General features: G+C 29.5%; 1 protein-coding gene across 1 annotated transcript in view; it reads left to right on the forward strand.

Annotated features, from left to right (window-relative positions):
* Ddr (discoidin domain-containing receptor 2) overlaps positions 1–23445 on the forward strand; it is a 187782-nt gene that overhangs the window by 83635 nt on the left and 80702 nt on the right. The window contains exons 6-7 of the mRNA XM_088188380.1: positions 1887–2034; positions 6410–6589. Coding sequence (XP_088044506.1) covers positions 1887–2034; positions 6410–6589 — 328 coding nt within the window. The remainder of the gene's footprint in view (positions 1–1886; positions 2035–6409; positions 6590–23445) is intronic.

Consider the following 23445-nt stretch of genomic DNA (forward strand, 5'->3'; position numbering starts at 1 on the left):
TAGTGATGTAAAGATTTTTGGGGTTCAAAATTACCTGTTTATCCATGTGCTGAAGTAATGGAATAGTGCTGGAAGAAAAAAAACACAATCTTAATAAACTTGATTTTCTCCAGTAGGTCGTCCTCAAGGTCTGTAGGACTAGCAGGAGCATGATCCATAACTAACAAGATTTTAAGTGGCTAATTATTTTCTAAATGGTATGTCTTTACTGCAAGTATAATTTTTGACTGTCAAGATGCAATACGTACTGCTCATATTGCGAAACATCCCTCGTTTATTGAGTCAAAATTATTTATTCTTCTTTCTAGTATTGCGAAACACACATTTCTTCACTCGCTTAATTTAGTGACTCTCAATCTGAAATATTACTCTAATAAAAAAACAATATACATAGATTCAATATTAGCAAAAAAGATTATTTAAGGGTAGATAATATATTATAAAAAATGAAGGAATATAGAAATAATAATTGAAGAAAGAATTCATATAATTTATTTAATATTAATTTTTTTCGTTTGCTGTATTATACAACTTGTGATTAGGTTAATTAAATAATAAAATAAATAGGTAATAAATTAATTTTAACGGCAAAGTTGTGATACAATGTAATTGTAAACATTTAAAAAATGATTCGTAAGCTTCTTTAACCTTGCAAGATTTTATTAGCTTAAGTTTTAATGCTACTTGACTGATTTTTTTTATGCTCCTGTTTTATTGGGAATCTGAATTATTTGGACGCTTATTTTTAATTGGATCATAGTATTTTTTTCTATTAAATCTAGTAGCGATATTTTCAAAAAAATTTTATCCTTACACTATATGAATTTCCTGATTAACTGACATTTTATTTCTGATAGAATTATGTACGTATTTTCACCTTTTTGTGACACTAGAAAAATACAATGCTTATTTTAGTGTATTTTTTTTAATTATTCGTCAGTTAAAAAGTGTCCAGCGTAATTAAATGGAAGCCATAGTTTAAAAAAAATATTGAGATTAGAATGTTATTTTATATCATATACAGTTATATTCTTTTAATAAAGAAAGTATATTAATATTTAATTATGCTTTAAGATCTTTATATAATATAATATACGTTAAACTGTTTATTCTATTAATATATTTCGTCGTTTTATGGTTTTTACCCTAGCGCTCGAAATTTGAAATGTTTCACGTATCCTATGAACATCTGTATCTCATAGCGCGCTTTTACCTTATGTAGGTTAAGCAAAAGTGCTGATATAAACTTCAGTTAAGCAATTCACTTAAAAAACTTGGTCGGCGAAACTCCTACCCGGTGGGATTTGTAAAAAGTTTGCATTTTTAACTCGTGTGCACAAAAAAAGCGGCACTGCTCGGTCGAAACAATTGCATTGTGAGTTAAAAAAATGAATGCTTTTATGAGTAATTTGCTTTTGTGCTAAGTAAAATATATTCGCGTGTATGGTGTACGAAAAACACTCGTTCTTTAATTCTTGCCATATTTCTTTATGGTTTTAAAATATTATATATTATTTAATATTGTGTATTTGAGATTTCCACAAATTAAATAATATTATGAAATCCCGCGTTAAAAAAATACTAATTTAATTTTTGTATTATTTTCTACTGTAGGACGCTCTTGTTCTTATTTATGTGTCAGTATTTTTGTTTATAATTAATATTGTGCAGCAATTTGAGTCACGTATTTATACGATTTATGTTATTTATTTAAATTAAAACTTAATAATTTAACAATCTGTATTTATTAACTAATATTCAAATCAAATCTCAAATTAAAATAATCAAAATTTTACATACAATTTCTACATTGCGTGTGCAATACAATTTTAAACACACACGCATGGAATATTTGCATTAAACACGGACATCATTTTTCATTACAGCTCCTCCAGGGAAATTCCAACACAATGGATATTGTGGAACAGAGGCTGGACCCTTTTCTTTTGGCTCAAAAGTTACGCATTTACCCGTTCAGCATGTATGGCAGGATGATTTGCATGAGAATAGAGCTCATTGGCTGCACCTGGAACTGTGAGTATATTTGTACATTTTTTACACACTCTGTATAGTCTGTGGTGGAATATGGATTTGTGTTGAGAAAAGAAATACCAAAATATGATTCATTTTTCTTGTAAATATTGCTATTTTCTTATAAATTAATTATATAATTTGATTTTGAAATTCTAATTTTTTATATTGTTATAAAAAGTTTAATGATAATTAACATAACATTTATAAAATTTTAAAACATTAGTATTAAACTCGTTAATCTGAATAGTATCTGTTTTAAGAAAAATAAAAATAATAAATCATGAATAGGAAATTCACGATAAGGTAATTTTTATTGGTAAGTGTTGACACTAAATCGAAACGGTCGTGTAATTAAACACAAAGTGCAATATCACAATATAATTTCTTGCGTATGTGAGGAAAAATTACCGTAATTAAATTACAAATAAGAAGTGATAGATAAGTCTAGACTATTATTACAAACCAAATTAAGAAACTACTCTCCGTGGAGCTGCTGTAACAAGTAACCGAAAAATGCTTAATAAACAACACCAATAAACCAAAACCACCACTAGTTTTTGTAGCAGGTGTTAAAGATATTAGGTCTTTAACAACACTATTAAATAAGATAAGAACAGTCGAGCAATAATGAAGAAATAAAGATACAACTTGCAACCTGCGATAAATACAACATTACAATAAACGCCTTAAAGTATATGAACGCAAAAAATGTAAAGAAAACTTAGCCAACCAAGATAAGGCAAATTTACGCTGAAAAACTTATTAAAATAATATGGACCAGCCAACCCAAAAAACTGAAAAATCAACGAAATAGCCAAAATCGAAATAATGATAAAAGAATTAATTTAGCAAATGAGTTCTATCTTACTAATCACAGTTATAGAAAAAATCACATAATGACGATTTTGACAAATATCGCCATATGAAACGCCAACGGACTATTTCAGCATACACAAAAATATAAATTTTCTTTGAACAACATAGCATTGACTTATATCGTTGTCTTAAATAATGAAATCAATATAATTTATTATTTTGCACCCCTTTAAACGAATCTAAATTTAAAACAATTTACACTAAAAACAGTTATGCAAATAATACGTACATATATCTGCCAAAAGAAAGCGCCAGGATTTGAGTTTGAGCTTTGGACGGCTTACAAAATATTGACAGTTTGGTGCAATTTTTAGTTTTGTATTCCAAGAATCTTTTTCATTTTATGTTCAGTTGCTTCTTCTACATGGTTTACAGTATTGCTCGATAAGAAAACTGATGACTGAAAACTGAGACGAGGCATTGTTCTGGGCCTAATTTGCTTCACGGTTTCATTTTAAAATGTTTTGCTACTGCTATAAAACGTATTTTTGATCTGATTTCAATCTACGCTATCATTTTCTGATTTTTTACTAATGTCACGACTATTTATAAAAAGGTGATAAATGCGCTTAAATACCTATATACGAGTCGCATTGTTCAAAATTACTATCCACAGATACGCCTTTAATCACTTTCAAAATTGACAAATTTGACAAATAGCATGTGTTTCGTCCCGCCTGTTCCACTGCTAACCTTCTGTCTGTCACCAAAACAATAACAGTAATTTTTAACAAATATCGTCCAATGCAAGTTTTCTTCTATAAGCAGATGATTTAAGAGTTGCATTTAATATGTGGCAGACTTCTCTCTTTAGAGTAATTAAAATTCTTAACGGAGTTAGGGTTTTGTCAACAAGGAAAAAAATATATACAATATGCTCTAGCTTTTGCACACATTTCTATCATTTTCTCTCCCTCTTTCCTTTCCTTTTCCTTCTCTTTGTCTCTCGGGAGGCTAGGTTGGTCATCGTTTGGTCTATGAAATTTTTATGCGTCGATTTGTACGTCCAGTTGCTTGTGCGACTTGTTGCCTAGAGGGGAAGGAGGCGCAGCTGTTGCTCAAAGTGGCTTCGAGAGACTAAAACTTTTCCGCAACGAGGGACCACCGGTATTTATGGGTGCTAAAGTCACGATGGAAGCACATCAGACCCCCAAGTTGCACGTGGAAAAGCCCCAGGACCCGGGGCCGTGAGAAACGACCGAACCATGACATTTTGGATTATTATAGTATACTATATATGTATATGTACAACCAAATACATAGTATATACATGTACGTACGTAAAAAATCAGATATACATTGAAGAAGGCTCAAAAAACAAGTTGTAATGTTTAATATTATGGCTACTATTAACGACTATTAAAATTTATTGAGATATCACTAAATAAAGGTCTGGGGTTAAAGGACTTAAGATATTACATTTAATTTCTAAATTCATAAAATTATACAGGCGATTTTAAATCACGCGTTATTATCGATTATATGTAATTTTGTCGGTAATCAATATGTCATAAATTGATTTAGTTTGTGATGTTAACGCACATTAGAGTCAGGTTGTAATCGATGTGTGACGTAACGACCATTATTCAATTTTGATGTATCTCTTGACGAAGAAGCGCTGTTAGTGTTTTAAGTAAAATATCATAAATTGTTTTAGCATTGAATTGTGTTTTTATTGTAGTAAAATAAGGAAGCAAACACAATAAAAAATGGCATATTTAAGAATGTTACGAAGTAGCGCATCATAAAGAATGCGTATCACCAACAAATTATTAAGGGTCGTGACTCTTCTGGGCGACCAGTCTAAGGTGAACAATGGTGTCGAATCTGTAAGCTGTAATGTAGACCAAATAGCGGGCTCTTGGCTTAAATTTTATTTTATTATAAAACCATTTATCGTAAGGAGAGCGATTCTTGTCAAGTGATCCGCTTTTAATCACCGCCACATATGTATATATGTAGGCACTTCAATAAATGTGTTATATCTTGAAAAATCGTAAAGATATAAATAAAAAACCGATCGAGGTTGTATTACTTTGCTAAATAATATACAGCTTTAGGTCGTACGTAGTCGCTTCGATGGTAGATCTTCGGTCCTGCTAGATATCGTCGGTGCTTGTTCTTGAGCACGTGTCCTGGATATAATTGCTCGAACAATAGGCGGGGCGAGGTTCCGAGTTCAAGGAAGTGTTTAGCGGAGAATTTATTGGAGCGAAGTAGTAGTCTGAGCGTCGATGTGTAGTGGAATCGGATGTAGATTGTCAGTTTTTGTGTCGCGTAATATACACAGTTGAGTACGTAAACTTTGCACGTTGAATGTGATAGTAGAAATGCGGCGTTATTGTAGTTCGTAAGCATCGTTTGCGGGACTTCAGTGTGTGTGTGTGTGTGAGTACAAATATATAAATGAATGTACGGCTTATATAGTTTATTATGTGTCTTTGGTACTTAATATACAACAAACAGCATCGCTTGCGTATCGAATGTTATTTATGACACATTTGTTGTTCTCTTTCTTAACCTGACTTAAACAATTAATTGAATATTAATTCATAAAAATATATATTTGAACAGTAGATATTTATAGCAAAATTAATTGAAAAATTGGGTTAATAACAAATATATAAATATCATAATTTCTATATTATATAAATTAGCTTTTCAAATTGAAATTAATTAACCCTGAACTAAATCAAGCCAATTCAATTACGTCTTTTCAATTTAATTTTATTTTCTCTTTAGAGTTTGTTTTCTTCAAGTTTGGGTCACATTTTGACAATGGGAATCAAACGGACTTTTATCAAAGTCCCGACCCTCGGACTGCTGCCTAAAAACACGCTTTCATTGTTCGCGTAATTCTAGATATTGAAAACGGGCTTCAAAAAAACGTGACCATGGAAATAATCTGCGACCTTAGTTATATTTTTAAATATATATTTTGCTCCATTTTCATATAAAAATAACCTTAAAGATATAATTAACTGCTCATAAATAATAATTTCATTTTATTCAATTTGCTGTCTATAAATATTTAAAAAAAAAAAATATTATTCTGACTTTATCTTTCTGATTAAAGAATAAGTTAAATTTGGTACGTAAAAAAACAATAATGTAATATTAGTATTATTATTATATAAATAAATCAATAAGTTGTAATATAAAAATATAGATCGATATTATCTAATAATGTTAACTAATTACGCAGGGTTCAAATTGCAAATTATCTTAAAAATATTTAATAGTATTTTCTAAATGATCAGAATAATACAAATTCCAGGGATAAAAAAACATTTTTTATCTGAATTTTCGCGACACTATATTCTCATTTGGTATTGACACATGAACTGAACAAAAAAAACAGTAAAAATACTATTATACAAATAGTTCGTCTGCATATTTTATATTCAAAGCTATGCAAGATGACTTTGTATACATTACCATAAATCATAAATATTATCGATACTTTAAACCCAAATATTGTATAAATCTGTATTTTCAGTGGGACTTGTATCATATTCGATGCACCAAGGAGTTATTAGAGGCACTGACATTGATCTAACTGACAAAACCTACGATGGAGTTGCTGAAAATGGCAGATTGTTTGGCGGAATTGGACAATTAACTGACGGACAAAGGGGGGAAGATAACTTCAGGGGCGATGGTAACGGATATGGCAAAGGTAGGTAATTTTAAATAATTAAAAAAACAATTTTACCTGTTATGTTTAATAATATAAGTAATAGTTTATACTGGCACTAAAAATTACAAAATTTAAAATAATTTGATTGATGGACAATTCATACGTATGCATCATTTCACATATGCAGCTTGTTAAAGTTTGTTAATGAAATGGAAGGTACAAGTCAGGGGAGAATTAGCGAAAATTGTGGTCCTAGCAGTCCAAGCTCGAACAATGGACGTAATTGTTACTCACATGGATAGTCAATCATAATAAACTTGCCTATAGATTATGTAGCCAAAACTATAGTTTAATTTATTTAGATAATCAGATATTAAGAAGGTGGTTACACGGTTTTACTCCACACTAAAAGGTGGCTGATTAATAAACGATCTCTAATAAATAAGATCACTTTGCAGAGATAGGATTTTTTTTATGAAAAACTTCCAGGTCATTAGCGTAAAGCAAGAAATCGCATTCTTTATTGTAGCTTTATTTTTATCTTTTATGAGCAGAAAAAAACAGTAGAGGCCCTAAGGAACTATATTCCTAATTTTTTTCAAACTAGGAAGCTTTGCTTTGATCGAAATAAATAGTAGTCGTAAGAAGCAAAGTCCTAGAATAAGGTGGATGTAATAAAACTTTCCAGCTAAGTTCCTTAATTTTATCGAGATTCAATTTCGTCTCATGAAGACGCGCATTATCGTGTTGTAAAACTATTTGCCTACAAGTTTTTTACTTCATCGTGAAAACGATACAGCTGCTCACAATATAAATTTGCTGTTATTTTTTGGCTAGGTTTAAAAATTATGAGGGAGATTTTGCTATTGCACTTTTGGATAATCACTGTCTTTTACGACGATAAATCATCTCCAGTTAGCAAATAGTCAAGCGAAGTCGGTTAGCATTAAGATCCATAAGCTCTTAGATATGCGGATACGCGCTTATTTTTTTTTTTCGCTCAATCTGTATGAAACACATTCACATTGTCTTCAAGTCTTCCCAATCTTTCTAATGTAACTATGAACTCTTGAATCAGACTGGTTTAGTGTCACGGCTTGCTGATGAATAGTTTGAGTAGAATTTGTTTCTAATTCTGTAGCCAGACATCATCACCTATCTTCCCATATCCAAGATTTTTATGCAATTTTTGCTATTAACGGATATTTAATGAATCACTTATAGCTTCACAAATGTTTTTGGTGACCGTAGTTGCCGAATTTTTTTAAGAACATGCAATTTTGTATTAATTATTTATTTAATAATATTTTATTTTTATAAAAAAATTTAATTATTGAAATGTATAGTCCAGATGTGCACCATATAGTACGTGTACACATATTTAACAAAAAAGTACTCAGGTATTAACGGCTAAAGCACAACTGATTAAATTACATTCTTTCTGGGATTACCCACTTTAATGTGGACGTTTAAAAATTTGTTAGACTTTTTGAACAATCCTGTAATGTGCAACTATTATTGTAACGATTATTAAGTTAAGCTGATTTCTGTTATTGAGCATTAGGGTAAATGGTAACTACCCGTAAGTAATTAATAGTGTTGGTGGCGTTGCCATTAGACCATTAGACAATTAGAATAATAGTCCGTGACGTCTCAGTGGTATCGATATTATCAAAATGGCAATACACATTATCCTTCAATAGGGATTGCCAAGGTTTAAATTCACAACGAGCGATGTATTAACATTAAAGTTGAGCGCGTGGATGAAACAGTTATTTTTACGTTCCTTGTTGACAAAATAGGTTCTCAGATTTTTAAAATTAACAAGACAACAAGAATACGTTGTATGTATGTCAAATGTAAATTGTTATGAAACCAACCATAATTCGTAAAAATTACAACATAAGAAAAACAGAAACTAGAACTATCTATTTTTATTATCGCCTATGGATATTTTTTTATACAGAAACAGTTTAATGAAAATTCTGATGTTGAATGATTTCTATTGATTTTTAGATTTGATTGTCTGACCGTTCAATATTTTTTTATAAATGTAATTTTATTTAAATTTACAATTAATAAGCTGCTTGCTTCTTGCTCATAAGAGATTAGCCAGGAATTAATTTAATACATTAGAAGTCGGCGAACTTTTTTTGTGAATGGCCAGATGAATATTTATATTTATACAACCATCGGATGTGTGTTAATTCTTAAGATGAGTGCCACAGCTTTCTTACAGGAGCACAACTATTGTAAAATTGATTTTTTCCATTAAAATTGTATGTTGCCGAGAATTATACCAGTCATTCCAAAAAAGCAACATGAAAGCAATAACAACATGAATGCCTACATCCTGTCCTTCGGACCGCAGAAAATTACTTCATTTTATTGACTTTGGTTTAGTAATAGAAATCCTAGAATTTTCTTAACGCTAAATCGAATTACACTAAATTTAGTATAATTAAAAAAACACACGCCCCAATTCTGCACAATAAAAGAGCAAACTGGGAAATGTTTGGCCGATTCTAAATGATCAAATTAGGTGTAATATTCCATTTAAAACGACAAACCAATTGGAGGGCGCAATAGGGTATGTTAATTTAAATATTTAAGTTGCAGCATGGTATGCAACCTCAAATTGCGAATGTAATAAAAATTTAACAGTTTTAAAAAAAACTGAAGGCAAAATAATATTTTATAAAATTTATGAATATTCTATATAAATATAAAAATCACTTTTTGACAAAAAACTGATTGTAAAATCAATGGATTTATTTTATTAGTTAATAAATGAGTTACTCGTGAATTGACTAGTTACAGAAAAATTTGTAATGAAAAATATTCGTTCAATCTTTTAAACTTTTATGATTGTTGTTTTGTAGTAGTTTGCTAACATCTGCTTTAGAAAACCGATTGCATCGATTAATACGATCTAGACCAGTGGTTCCCAAACTCTTTTGGCCCACGGACCCGTTTTCATACTCAAAACTTGGCCACAGACCCTGGGTGAATTACTGCATAAATGCATACTTGAAAAATTACTATAAAATAAATTATAAATAAAACAATTTGTTGAAGAAGTATTTATTGTTATTATAACTGTTGTTTTAAAATACAAAAAAAATTAAATGACTTGGATGAACAATGTTTGTGAGTAGCAACCGCAAATCCCCACGGGTACTAATTTCTAGTCGGTTTATTTTTTTTATGATGAGGTTCATAACGGCACTGAATCCACGTTCTACAAAATAGGAAGAAGGAAAAGCAATTAACAACTTCTGTACAATAACCCATAATGCTGGATATAAAATTGGGATCTGTTTTTGTAACCAGAACGTTGTCGTATCCTTGTTTAAACATTGGCTTAAACTTCTAATTTGTAGATAATTCAATAAGTTTCTTCTGTATTAGTATTAGTCCAGTCAAATAAGGCGAAATAAAGGCTAAATCTCGGAATAAAAGATAACAAGCTGAAATTTTGCACAGACCTTCGTTTTGATGTTCTAAGGACAGGGTGAAAAGTCTCATAAAATATCGTGTCTGCTAATCAAAATATCAAAGGTCAAAGGTCACAAAATTTGTTTTTTTGCAAATATCTCGCGTTTTATGCGTCGCACGTCATTAGAAGCTTAACAAAACTTGTAAAGCATAAAATTTTCTACAAGTTTGGTTATACTATTTGTTTTGTATAATTAACCGTTTTAGAGATACAGCGCGAAGAGTGGGAGGCGTACATCCGTTTATAGAATCCAGCGAGTATTTCTACCTGCTTAACTTGGTATAAGCTTTGAAAAAGTAAACAATCGTGAAAAAAGTGGTCTCGGCAAGTCGTTTGAACCATAATTTTATTACTTTCTTCGTTGTATTATTAGGAATTAAGAATGAAATATTGCTCGACAAGAAATTTGTGCGAAAAAATTGAAAGAGTTGACAGATGTCCTTACGGAGTATGTACCAGATGGTATGAAGATCATTTCCAAATTAAGAGAAAAATATTTAACTGATATTATAATTACAACGAAGATTGGATCATTCCCTATTTTTTCTTCTCGCGATGCTCAAGCTTAAATTTTATCCATAGCTTGGTATGAAAATAAAAAAGGCACTTCCGAAGAAGAACACTTGCGCGTAGTGAAAGCTGCTGCAGCGATTATTAGAGAAGATATTCGATCTTCTGTTGTTGAGACCAAGTCCTATCCGCCCCCGAGTAAAATATTAATGAAGAAATTCCGAAAACATTATTATATTTTCTGCAAGAAGTTATTATAAAGAACAGAAAAGGAAAGACGGGGCATTTTAAAACGAAATACACGGCTATAAGTCATGCTATAATGACTTCCATACGAAAACGGTCCCTTTCTTCGCAGTTATTAATAGGCCTATCTGTATTTCTTCATAGAAGAAATATAGATAGGCCAAACATCCAAAAATACTTTTGGATGTTTTGTCAAGTTTAGCTTTTTTCGCTTCATATAGTGATACTGTAAAATGTTAAATTTCAGCTGTTTATCACCCACAGCCTCGTAATCAACCATCAGAGTCAAGTGCCTTAGTACAGTATGCAGCGGATAATGCAGAAAAATATTTATACTCTTGATGGCTATAATACTGTTCATATAATGGGAATGATAAAAATAATAACTCCAAAATCTGAAGTTATATCCGATGACCGCATAAAGAAATTTACAACAAAATTAAGTGCAAAGGAGTTAGCAGCACTATCACATATACCCCTTCTAGTGTATGAAAATCATGTCGTACCCAGATTGAGCAAGAGATTCAAGTTCAAAATTTTAATGATGTAGAAGAACTAACCGAACAAATATTTAATGTAGTTGATTTGTTGTGGATGTACGAGAAGTGGAAAAATATCTCACCGTTGCCAGGGTGGAATGGATTTATTGAACAACTTACAAAAAACAATGAGAACTTTGTAACTTCTCGGATTCTGTTTCTTACTTTTATTCATCATCCTACGAGTAATATGGACACAATTTACACCACATTACAGTGCGCTATAAACACTGCCAAGAAACATTAACAAAGAACATGCTTAATAACTTTTGATCAGCCGTTGTACATAAAAGCACGTGAAATCGTAGCAGCTTAAGATGCTAACTCAGACTTGTCCAGAGTAGTTGTGAAACTAGGAGGCTTTCATATGCTTATGTCTTTTATTGTATGCATAGGGTATATAATGAATGAAAGCGGAATCAAGGAAGCTCTCAGTACAATTTATGCTTCGAATTCTGTCGACAAAATGTTGGATGGTCACGCTTTTGCAAGAAGTATCAGAGGCCATACGCTATTACTTTTTGCATTATCGATGATGATTTTTGAAGATATGGAGATTGAAAGTTATAATGCTTTAGATGAGTTCATTCAGCAGATAACAATTTGCGATGTTTTCTACGAAACTGTGGAAGAATGTACAGGTAGCTCTGGCTCCGTAGTTTACATAGCGTTATCCTATAAACGGATGCGCGCTTCCCACTCCCCGCGCTATATCTCGAAAACCATTAACCAAATGAAGAAATAAATTTTAACAAACTTGTAGAAAATTTAATTTTCTATAAGTTTTGTGAAACATCTAATGACATGCGACGCAAAAGAGGCGAGATATTTGCAAAAAAACGATTTTTATTAACTTTGACCTTTAATATCTTGATTAGCAGACACGATATCTTATGAGACTTTTCACCCTATCTTTAGAACGCCAAAACAAAGGTCTGTGCAAAATTTCAGCTTGTTATCTTTCTTTCCGAGGTTAAACCCTTATTTGACTGGACTATATGTATTTATCTGTATTTGTGCTCTGAGTTTGACTACTTGCAAAAAGGTTTAACATATCCAAGTGAAGAATGTCTTCAAATCTTTGGTTAAGATCCGAATGAAGCGCCGTTAAGTGTTGACAATAAGCAAACAAATCTTCATCTCTATTTTTCAATTTTATAAGATTTGGAAACTGAGAATATTCTTCTCTTCCCAAGTTTTGTTTTTACAGCAAAAGTTTTGCAACAAACACAGATCTTACACTTTTAGTTTTGATTAAATTTAATGTGTCACCTTGTAGTTTCAAATTAGTCTCGTTAAATCTGGCAAATAAATCAGTCATATATGTTGATGTCATTTTTTGAGATATTTAAATTGTGACGCAAATCATCGTCTGACTCCCCAGGAATTCCAATACTGAATAAAAAAGCGAATAGAAGCGATCCAAACATGCAATTTTAGATAGCCAATGTACTTCTGTGCTAAGTATAATAGTAAACGATTATGGTCATAAGTCATTAACATTTTTCAAACAAAGTAGAGAAAATAATCTCTCATTTAAGGCATGTCTTTTAATTTTATTAACTGCACTAATAACATAATGTATTGATTCATGCAAATGTTCACTAAGGTTTTTTGCGACCATATGATGTCCTTGAATGACACAATGTACCGATAATACATTCGGTATAGCTTGTTTTAAGTACGCCAGAAAGCCTTGGTGTCGTCCTACCATTACCGGAGCACCGTCAGTAGCAATGGAGATGATATTAGTCAAGGGTATAGCTTTTAGATCGAAAAATCTTTTTAATTTTCGTATCAGTTTCCAAACATTTAGAAAATATTAATTCTTGTGAATTTTTTTTATTCATTGTTATTTATTTTAACTTCCATATTAATAAAAATACGTAAATTTTAATTTTCCATGGACCCCCTGAATGATCCCGAAGACCCCTGGTGGTTCGTAGGGACCACTTTGGGAACCACTGATTCTAGACCTACGATATTTTACACTGTTTAGTGTTCGTAAAAATTCAGTTTTAAAATATGAATATAAAACGTAGTAATGTGTAATTTTCTTAATAAAAAAGACACGATTAATGTTAATTATTATAAAAAAAATTACAGAAATAACAAGGACATTATAATTATAAAAAATTTAAATGTTGATATTTTGACATATTCAACAGATATTATATTGTCATATAAATAATTTCAAAAATGCTTTCAACAAATAATATGCATAATTTATAATAACATACGATATCTTAGTATCTAGTTTCAAGATGAGTACCACTCAAAGCAAGCTGTCTCACTTGTCTTTCACGATGAGAAGTATGTAACGTTGTGTATCACAGTCTAGCTACTATCAATCATGGAGTTAAACTCTACGGTTCAATGTCTACGACGCGCAATAGTAAGCGCTCCGTCGCGTGGAAAAATGGATAATTCGAGTGGAGTAAACATATTTCATAATGAGTTATTCGAATGGGAGGATGGGACATGCGAAGCGAATGCTTTAGAAGCACGCACGGTGAATAACCAAAGTGGTAATACCGCAAACGCTGACGATAACGAATATTAAAGAGTGGAATTATTAACACCTTGCGGTATAAATTCCCCATTACAAACAATGGTATTAATTAACTATTATAAAGCTTAGTTCATAGAGAAATTTAGCTTATATATTTTATTAAATATTTACTTCATGTTTTCGAGGGTAATGGTTAAGCTGATATATTTTATAAAAAATGGTTAACGTATGCTAGTTTTTTCAATAATTGTATAAAATAACGAAAACAACTATACGTTTTTAAAATACTAATGACATGCATTGTATTATTTATAATTGCAACTGAGTGGGAGAAATTATTAATCTTAAAATATAAACTAAATGATTTTCCTGAACTGAAACAGACTCCTTGGCTAAATGATTTTCGATTTTCGATAGATTTTTTAAATGAAGGACAAAACAAATTACAAGGAAAATAAATATTACTTTATGAATTTTTTGACTTTATAAAAACATTTATGGCTTAGTTGTTTTTTTTTCTTCTAAAAATCCTTAAAAAAAATAAGCTCGATCACATTCTCAATAAAAATATGTGACAAAAATTTAAGTACCACAGATTTTGAAAATTATTGGAAAATTATTTTAGTATATTTTTTCAAATAAAATACCATATGTCCTGTAAGTCTTTAAATATGTTTTTTTAATAACATACTTTAAGTTTAATAAGTATGTAGATATGGGCAACTTTTTATTTTATTGTGTTATTAAACCACCATGGCGAATTAGCGAAACTTTTCATTTTATAGTGGTCAAATTTGTCTTGGTATTTTTTTATGTATGCTAAAGATAAATTAACAAATATATTTATTATTACTATGAGTGTTTTTCCAATATTATCGAAATATGTGTTTTTAATATTTCTTTAAAATGCTTGTATGGAAATTTTTAATAAATATATTTGAAAGAAAAATTGTAGCGCACTTAATTTCCCTACAAAGAGTAGTTTTTTCAACGTTACTTATTAGTGACTAGCTTAGGATGGATGTGCAATAACTGCAATTATTACCGCAATTTTTTGGTCACGATATATCTCTTTCAATAATGGGAAAAATATTGTGTGTGGCCTTACTTTCTAGGTTTTCATTTTTGTGAAATGATGTTTAGGATGACCTCTAGTTTATAACAAACAGTAAAGGTGCGTGACATCAGAAAATTATTGTAATTATTGTTTTACACTATATAAAATACGTTGAAACATTTACAACCTTCAATTCCTTAAAGAGGAATAAGTACATCATACCTCTAAAATTAAATACCATCACAAGTGATTGGGTAACTTTTATTCTTATTATTATTCCCGTTTTAATATTTTTCTTATTTTTAAAAAATCGCTTTTATTTTAAATCTAGTAAGTAGAACTTCATTCTCATATAAATTTACAAAGTTTTTTAGTGAATTGAATGCATTTTTAGTAATAATAATGCTCTTACTTTATACAATCGTACTTAGGAACACTCTTTAAAAATCCAACATAACCGTTTAAGCAAAACTAGCGGCGAATGAACAGACAAAGGAGCAAATTATTCATGAGCACTGGCGGATGCAGGTACAATGAATATGATGTGTAGTAGTAGCACATCTTTGCTCTAGACTTTTTCGTGAAAAAAGAATAAAAAATTCTCTTAAAAATTCACAAGAGAGCCTTTAAGTATTATGACTTAAATCATTTTTTGGACAACAATGACTAGCAAAATATCGTTGGAATCGTAATACCTTTTGTCTTATTTTATTGTTTTGCTAAATCAATTTTCTAAAACTATTAAAAGTTAAACTTATGCTCTAGAGTCTAGACTTTTAAAAGCACAAAATTGAAATTATAATAGGTCATTATGAAATGACTATTTGCATTGTTTGTAAATAGTTTTTGTATTATCGATGATGATAAGTTATTAGTTTGGAGATAAAGATTTAATATAATTTTATAGACCTTTATTGTAATTTTAGTGTTATTTTAATGAAGCAAATGTAAGCCTAGTTTAATTTTTGGTAAAGAATTACAGTATTAAAATTGAAAATATATTTTTAATGACCGGTTTTAATTGAAAGAACAAGTCTAATAAATATTGATAAAGTTAACCTAATTATTTTATGTCGAAGTTTTTTATTAATATTAGACCTATATTATATTAAATATTTATATTCTAATTTTATATAATATTAATTATATTTTTCAATATATATTTTTATTAAATTCGCTAAAATATTTCATATCAAATCGCACTATTATATTAAAGAAAATAAAAACAGATAAAGTAAAAATTATTTGCATTTTTACTGTAGTATAGTATTTAGATAATATAAAAATATCACTCTACCATCAAAACTGAATATTTAATTTTCGCTCTTCTCAATAGAATATCCAATTAAAATAAAAAACTGTATTGTTGTTATTACCTGAAATTCGCTTTCAAAATTAATTTATTACCACATGATAATAACAATACACAATGCACCAATTGTGATTTAAATGTAGTAAATACTGACAACTTCCCCAGAACGATCTATTTACATTGAAAGCGTCAGGGCAGAATCGGGACAGCTGTCAATTATTGCACATACATAGAACGTACGTCAGATTTTCCATTGTCAATCTATCAGTTTGTCAGCCAGTCAACCGGCAAGTATGTGAATATTTATATACACGGATTTTCTTTCGGTTTCGGAAGAGGGAAAAATTGAAAATAGATTGATAGGGAAACCTCTCGACGCTGACTCCAATGCCGTCTCAAAGGAGCATTTTCAAATGGTATTATAGCAACGATTTGCGAAAGCATATTCAATAACGTCGAATGAATCTTTGAATGACATTTATTCAATCATAAACCAATTCAATAACGTTTTATGATACAGATACCACTATAAAGTATACCGTGCCACTAAAAAGTTAATTTTTGTATCAGAGCTCATAAGGAAAACTCGCAAGGTATTGCTTTATAGAAATTACAGCATTACATTTGTCAATACTAAATAATAAAAATTTTATTAAAGCACTTCTCTACAACAAATATAACACGTTTTGAAAAAAGAAAAAATATGTAATTGCTTTTGACACTGATTAATAAAAAAAATAAGATTACAGTTTGCCAACATTTTATGGCATAACATTGTGGAACACCCCAAACTTTTTGCAATCTGTTGATTTTTACTAAAAGTGCTTTTTTCTTATCTGATTAAGAAGGTTGTTTTTAGATAACTAAAGCAAGGATCTGTTCGATTAGTTGTAAAAATCGTTAACATTTTTTTAATAAAAAACTTTTTTTATTTTATATGTTTGATATGTCGCAATAAATATTATAAGACAATATATAATATGTAGATCATATTACAACTCAAATACTAAAAAAACCATATCGAATACAAATTTTAATTAAATTAAAAAAAATTATGAGCACTATTTGAAGTTGAATTCATAGTCAATGTCAGGATATAAGTTTATCATATAATACATCACTTCTATACTATTGTAAAGTGCGTTGGTTATCTAGTGCAATAGTAATTTTAAAGGCTTTCGAACTTAAGGGCAAATTGCAATTTTCCTTGAATCAAACCACAAGTAATAGGCAATTTTTTTATAAACTTGTCTATGTTTTATAAAATTGATTGATTTAAATCAATCAATTTAAGGACTACAAATGCATTGACTTATTCAAATAGTCAAGATAAAAATAATCATAAAAAATTTAGAGTAAGAAAAATATGTTTTTTAAATAACTTTTGCATCAGAAATGCTATTGAAGTTAACAAAACAAAAGTTTTGGTATTAATTTAACGATCTTGATTTCACAAAGTTCGCATTATGCACAGTTTATAAATATTCGAATCACTTACTTTTAGCACTGCATGCCATAATATTTTTTCAAAGCTAGACCCTTTATAGTTTCTCTTTTTTATTCAACGAAGAAAAATTAAAAAAGATTGTGACAAATAAATTTATCAAAAAATCAAGATCTTTAATACTATGAATATTATTATTTATGATAAAAAATTACTAATTATAAAATGTACCTAGTTAGAACAAACAATTAATAATAGCGGGATAAAAATACTTCATCATTCGTTGACTTCACGGTATTTTTGTGTCACATAATAAATGGAAAAACAACGCATTTCACTCGGCATTACACATGTTTGTAAATAAATAAGGCAAAAAATCAATTTTTCACCCTCATCCCTTAAGAATTCCTTTCACCCTCGCTCTTTTTGCCCTGTTATTTCGTGACGTGCTCTGTAATGGTCGTCACGCATACATATCTTATGCGCTCGTGCGGATCTCTTGGTTATTAGTTAGTTGCACCATTTTACATTTATACCTGAATATAGTTTGTATCTATATATAAAATATATTCATCTTATTTTTGTGTGCTCTTATTAACATTAATTTTACATCCCATATATATATAAATATATATGAGATATATCTTATATATATATAAAAAAAGTATAATTATTTTGCCCGAGAACGCACATAAACAGCAGCGCGGTTTACGACCGTAATTTTAAACCGTTCGTAAAATGAGTAATCATAAACGGAAACGTCGATCTCGGTAATAGGGAAAATTACGACTCAAGTTATGGAAAATCAATTCACGTTACGTACGCGTTATTTATACGTTCGAACAATTTAAAAAATAATTATAGTTCTTGATAAATATTGATTCAATTTAACACTAAGAAAGGTGTATGTGCGGAGGATGATTTTGCAATAAAAGCCAAATATAAAAAATATTTATAGTTTCTTTACATATATGACTAAAATTTTACCATAGATTTATTACAAATTATTACATATATAGTGGAACTATGGATTTCGAGTAACTTGATTTACGATTGCCACTTCAATTTTTCTTGGTTATGGATAATGCTTTCACTTATCCTCCAGACTTTGTACTTGAGAATTACTCAGAATTACTTCTTTACCTATGGATTAGCAGGGCTTTCGAACTTTAAAAATCTTTACAGTAAATGGCTATTTTATCGATGCATTGAAATGTCTCTTTTTAAACCTTAATTATACATTATTATTAGTTTTATTATGAATAAACATATTTAATATTTTAATATAAAATTATATCCATATTTATAATCTATCTTTATTAAAGGAACATATTTTGCTTTTAAAACGTATTTTCTAAAAGTTTATAATGTTTAAAAGCTTAATAGAGTATTTTAAAAACAATATGAGTTCCCTTTTATTGACTTTAAAACGAGTTCATCATCTAAGAAAAAATATTTGTATATAAAATTATACGCTGGCCAAATTACATATGTATATTACAGATAAATGACAGAAGGTTAAATCCTAAGCACATATCTCAGGGAAATCTTTTAATATTGAATAAATTCAAGTATTTAAAACATATTGTAGCATACTTATTAGATCTAGAAGCAAAGTGTTAAAATATAATATAGTCAGATCAAATGATGGTTAATTAAATATAGAGCTTTAGATTTTTTTAGAAAGCGCACAGAATAAAACAATAATTTATATATATATATATATATATATATATATATATATATATATATATATAATTATAATTCAAAATATTAAATTTATATATGTATGTCGAACTGTAAATAATACTCTTCGTCAGTTTGACGAGTACGTTTTTCATATTGTGGACGTGAATAATGGCATTAGATTGATACGGTGTTTATTAAAAGCTGTCATAAGCCTGATATTGAACTCGTGCTGAGTTAAACGCGTACGTTAATTAGAAAGCTATCCAATTTAAACGCTAATTTTCTCAGTATCAGTCAAGGTAGCTTTAGATTATATTACTTGCATATGTGCGTATGTATACAATGTGTAGACAGCTCCAAGCACGGAGCACTAAGATACAAATTAAAATTTAACAAAACATATTCTTACTGTTTATAAGAAAGGCAGTTTCTATTATTATTATTATTGTATTATAATTCGATAATTGTCATGAGAGGTATTGGCGTAAAGCGTTAAAATAGTAAATTTTACGAGCCAGTATATATTGTAATAACACTGAAACTAGAGTCGGAACCTGAATAAAAAAAATTGATATTTTCATCAATTTAATTTAGAACTAATTATAAAGATTGACAGTTTTTTAATTTGAAAAAATCACTATTGTTGTTTATCCGGTTTTTATTGCTTATATAAAACCACTATTTAGTTGCTTGATAATGAGCTTTTAGTTCTCCTTATTTAATTTAGATATTACTAATTTTAAAATAGTACAAAAAATTTACAACAGACATAATGCTGCATTGATTTCCGTAGAAAGCACTAAAATCTTTTCATTGAACTGAAAAATTGTGAAAGGATAGGTTATCAATAAAGACATAAAATGTTCTCGGCAACACAGTCATTACAAATAATATTTTAAGGTAGTTTTAAAATATAGTATAACCTTGGATTTCAAGTAAATTAATTTATTATACAACTGTTTTGAGATAAAGGAATTTTTTTTATTCAATTTTACCTTGATAAACGAGCGATGTCTTGCAATACGTATTTTTATAACTGAGCCAATGATTCTTCTCCACAGTCGAGGACTTTTTTTATCAATGAAGAAATACATTTTCTTATAAAAATCACTATAAATAATTTTGCTCCTTTTATCGATTCTGTGGATGGTTTATTGTGCTTTTATTTTTGGCCAAATTGACAATATTATGAGAATAATTGAATAGTGCGAAAATTTATCATAAAATGTAGTTTACCTTAATTTTTTTAAGAACAATAAATATTGTAGAACCTTCTGAAATTTCGGTATTGAAGTTATAAGACGTTAGATTTTTTTGTAAATTGTCCCTAAAGTTTGTGAATCTGGTAAAGCGTTTATCTTTGAAGTCTTGAATCATAACTGACCCAAGCTTTTTCAATTCAAAAATACTTCTAGTCACATCATCAAATGTGTTATATTTGTTTTCTTTTTAGTTCTAGAATAAGCACGTTTATTTTTCTTGTTAAATCGGTTTAAAACAGCAAGTTACACAGCAAATTTTGATTATTCAAGCACTGGGTATCTTCATTTCATTCTACAATAAAGCTAATGATTCCGTTTTACAAATCTCGAAACATTTGTGAAATCTTGTTCCAGATTAACCAACTCACATTTGTGTGCTAAAGCAAATCTGGTTATTTTTAGATTAATTGCATTTAGAAAAAACACCATTGAACAGATTTTTTTCTAGATAAATTTATAAATAATGCAGCGATTTCTCCAGATATCTAAAAAATCTTCATCGTTCTAAAAACGCAATAAAGCTGTTAACATTGCCACATTTCCAACAGCTTTATTAATAAAGAATATTGAATTTCTTGAATCTGGTAAAACATATCGATATATCTAGTTGTCTTTTGCATTGTAATCGACCTCAACAAATATTCTTTAGTAGAAAAATCTGCAAAAAATATTCTAATAAAAACTAGCAAATAAACAATATCAACAACATCAACGACATATTTTTTACTAAATTCTTTATTAAAAAAGAATTTGCATTTTTATTATTATTAATAACTCGCTGGTCGATTAGCTTTGAACTTTGTTTTTAAAAAACAGATTTTAGTTCATGCAACTTATTTTTCCCTATTTCATTATTTAAACGAAAAATGCATCTAATTTTAACATATATCATGTTGAATTCGCGCTTAAAATTTCATTTCTTAAATATTTTTCTTCAACCATGACGAAAATATAGGTTAAATCCAATTTATAATTGAATTGAGAACTTATGATTTACAACAAATTACATATTTAACATAAGAAAGCATTGTAAATATAAAGCAGTATAATGTTTATACGCGTCATGCGCATTCAACTGTAACACCTCGATACTTACAACCACTAGGCCGTAACGAAAAAAGCGAACTGGCAACAGACTGATTCTTTCCGTACTTTCGTAGGTGAAAATGTTAAGGTGTCATTTTCATTTACCTACTATACTTGTTTTTAGTAGAATCATACTAGCGTTAGGAACAAGGCTCAATAAAAATTAAAAAAAATATATATACTTTGTTTAATATCCAATAGAATTACAAGTACATCAATTTTGTTATAATACATATTACAACATTCTTTAATACTAATTTAGATTGATACCGATTGTGAATATTTTACCGGTCGATCACGATATAACACACAACACATGGTCTACAAAGAGATTAAATTCTTAACCTAAAATGGTTTTACTAGACTGTTTATTTTTTATTTTATGGCGTGTTAGCATACAAGAACTAGAAAATACACTGAATAAAGTAAAAATTAAATTTAATAAATTAAGTTGTCGTACTCATTAGTTTCGTAATAAAATGCTTGTTATTATTTGATACGAAATAGAACTAGTTATTACGTTATTATTTAAAAAAGTACGGTATTTTTATTAACTCACTACTCGTGTTGTAAAAAGTATGGTTGATGTTATAATTATTTTTATAGTTATAATCGTCTATTTGTATTATTGTTTGGGCTTAAAATCTAGTAAGGCTTTTGAATAGGCGATATTAGCTATGAACCAGTAGAACGGCTCCATTTTGAAAGTATGTAGCAGTGCTACTGTCTTTTGTGTGAAATCACTACTTGCGAGAACCTTTAACCGTTACCTCTCGAGAGACCTACACAGGAGATTGAAGCGATCGCAACGCCTCGGGGCGAATTCTAAACTGAGTTTGCGGGCGAATTCTAATTTTGGATCTCGTTATTGGGCCGCGTTCAGCGGATAATCAAGGCGCCCGCTTTTCAGAGGGCGCTTTGTCTTTACCTCTCTCACACACAAAAAAAAGTTTTTTCGTTATGAAGTTTGTTTCGTTCAATTGTGTTGCGCTCGACAAACGAACAACAGGTGTTAATATTTCGTTTTAATTCCGGGCCGGCGAATTGCATTGCTAAATATTTAATTTTGGCAATCTTGGAGTCTCGGAGCCCGGGGGCCGTAACGAGCTTTGGCGAGGGGTCGCCCTGAATTTGGAATTCATGGCTCCGGGCCACTTTTGGGAATATGATAACTTCTGGGGCCTCTCTCTCACTTGCTCGGGCAAAAACTCGCTCGCTAAGTATGGAAAACAATTCGGCGGTGTATTTCATTTATAACGATCGGCGAAAGCGGTGAAAGCCTTTGGTTTTATGCTTAAGTTCTTTACGTGTATGTTTATTAAATAATATTACCCAGCGTTATATTAAAAAGCTTAGATTAGAAAAAAGAAATGATAAAATATTATAAAAATTTACCAGGGACATTAGGAAAGCAATCTAAAAACTTCCGAAACTATTTGTAAAACGGTTTATTTTTAGATTGAATTATATTTTAATACCTTTAGAGCATCCTTTTAATATTTTTTTTATCTTATTAATAAGAAATTCAAAGAGAATAAATACAAGATATAATTATTTTAATGAAAAATAATATAAGTAGCTATTTCTAATATAATAAATAATTCATTTTTTTCACAGTAACTAAAAAAGTAAATATTTTTATCTCATTCAGTTTATAATATTAACGTATACAAATAAAAACTTATATAAAACTTGCGCTATAAAATTTGTCTTTATTTATTTTTAGTTTATTTTTCAAT

The sequence above is a fragment of the Plectrocnemia conspersa genome, unplaced genomic scaffold (genome assembly GCF_051122295.1).
Source record: "Plectrocnemia conspersa isolate PC_06_02 unplaced genomic scaffold, ASM5112229v1 ptg000006l, whole genome shotgun sequence".
Classification (NCBI taxonomy): domain Eukaryota; kingdom Metazoa; phylum Arthropoda; class Insecta; order Trichoptera; family Polycentropodidae; genus Plectrocnemia; species Plectrocnemia conspersa.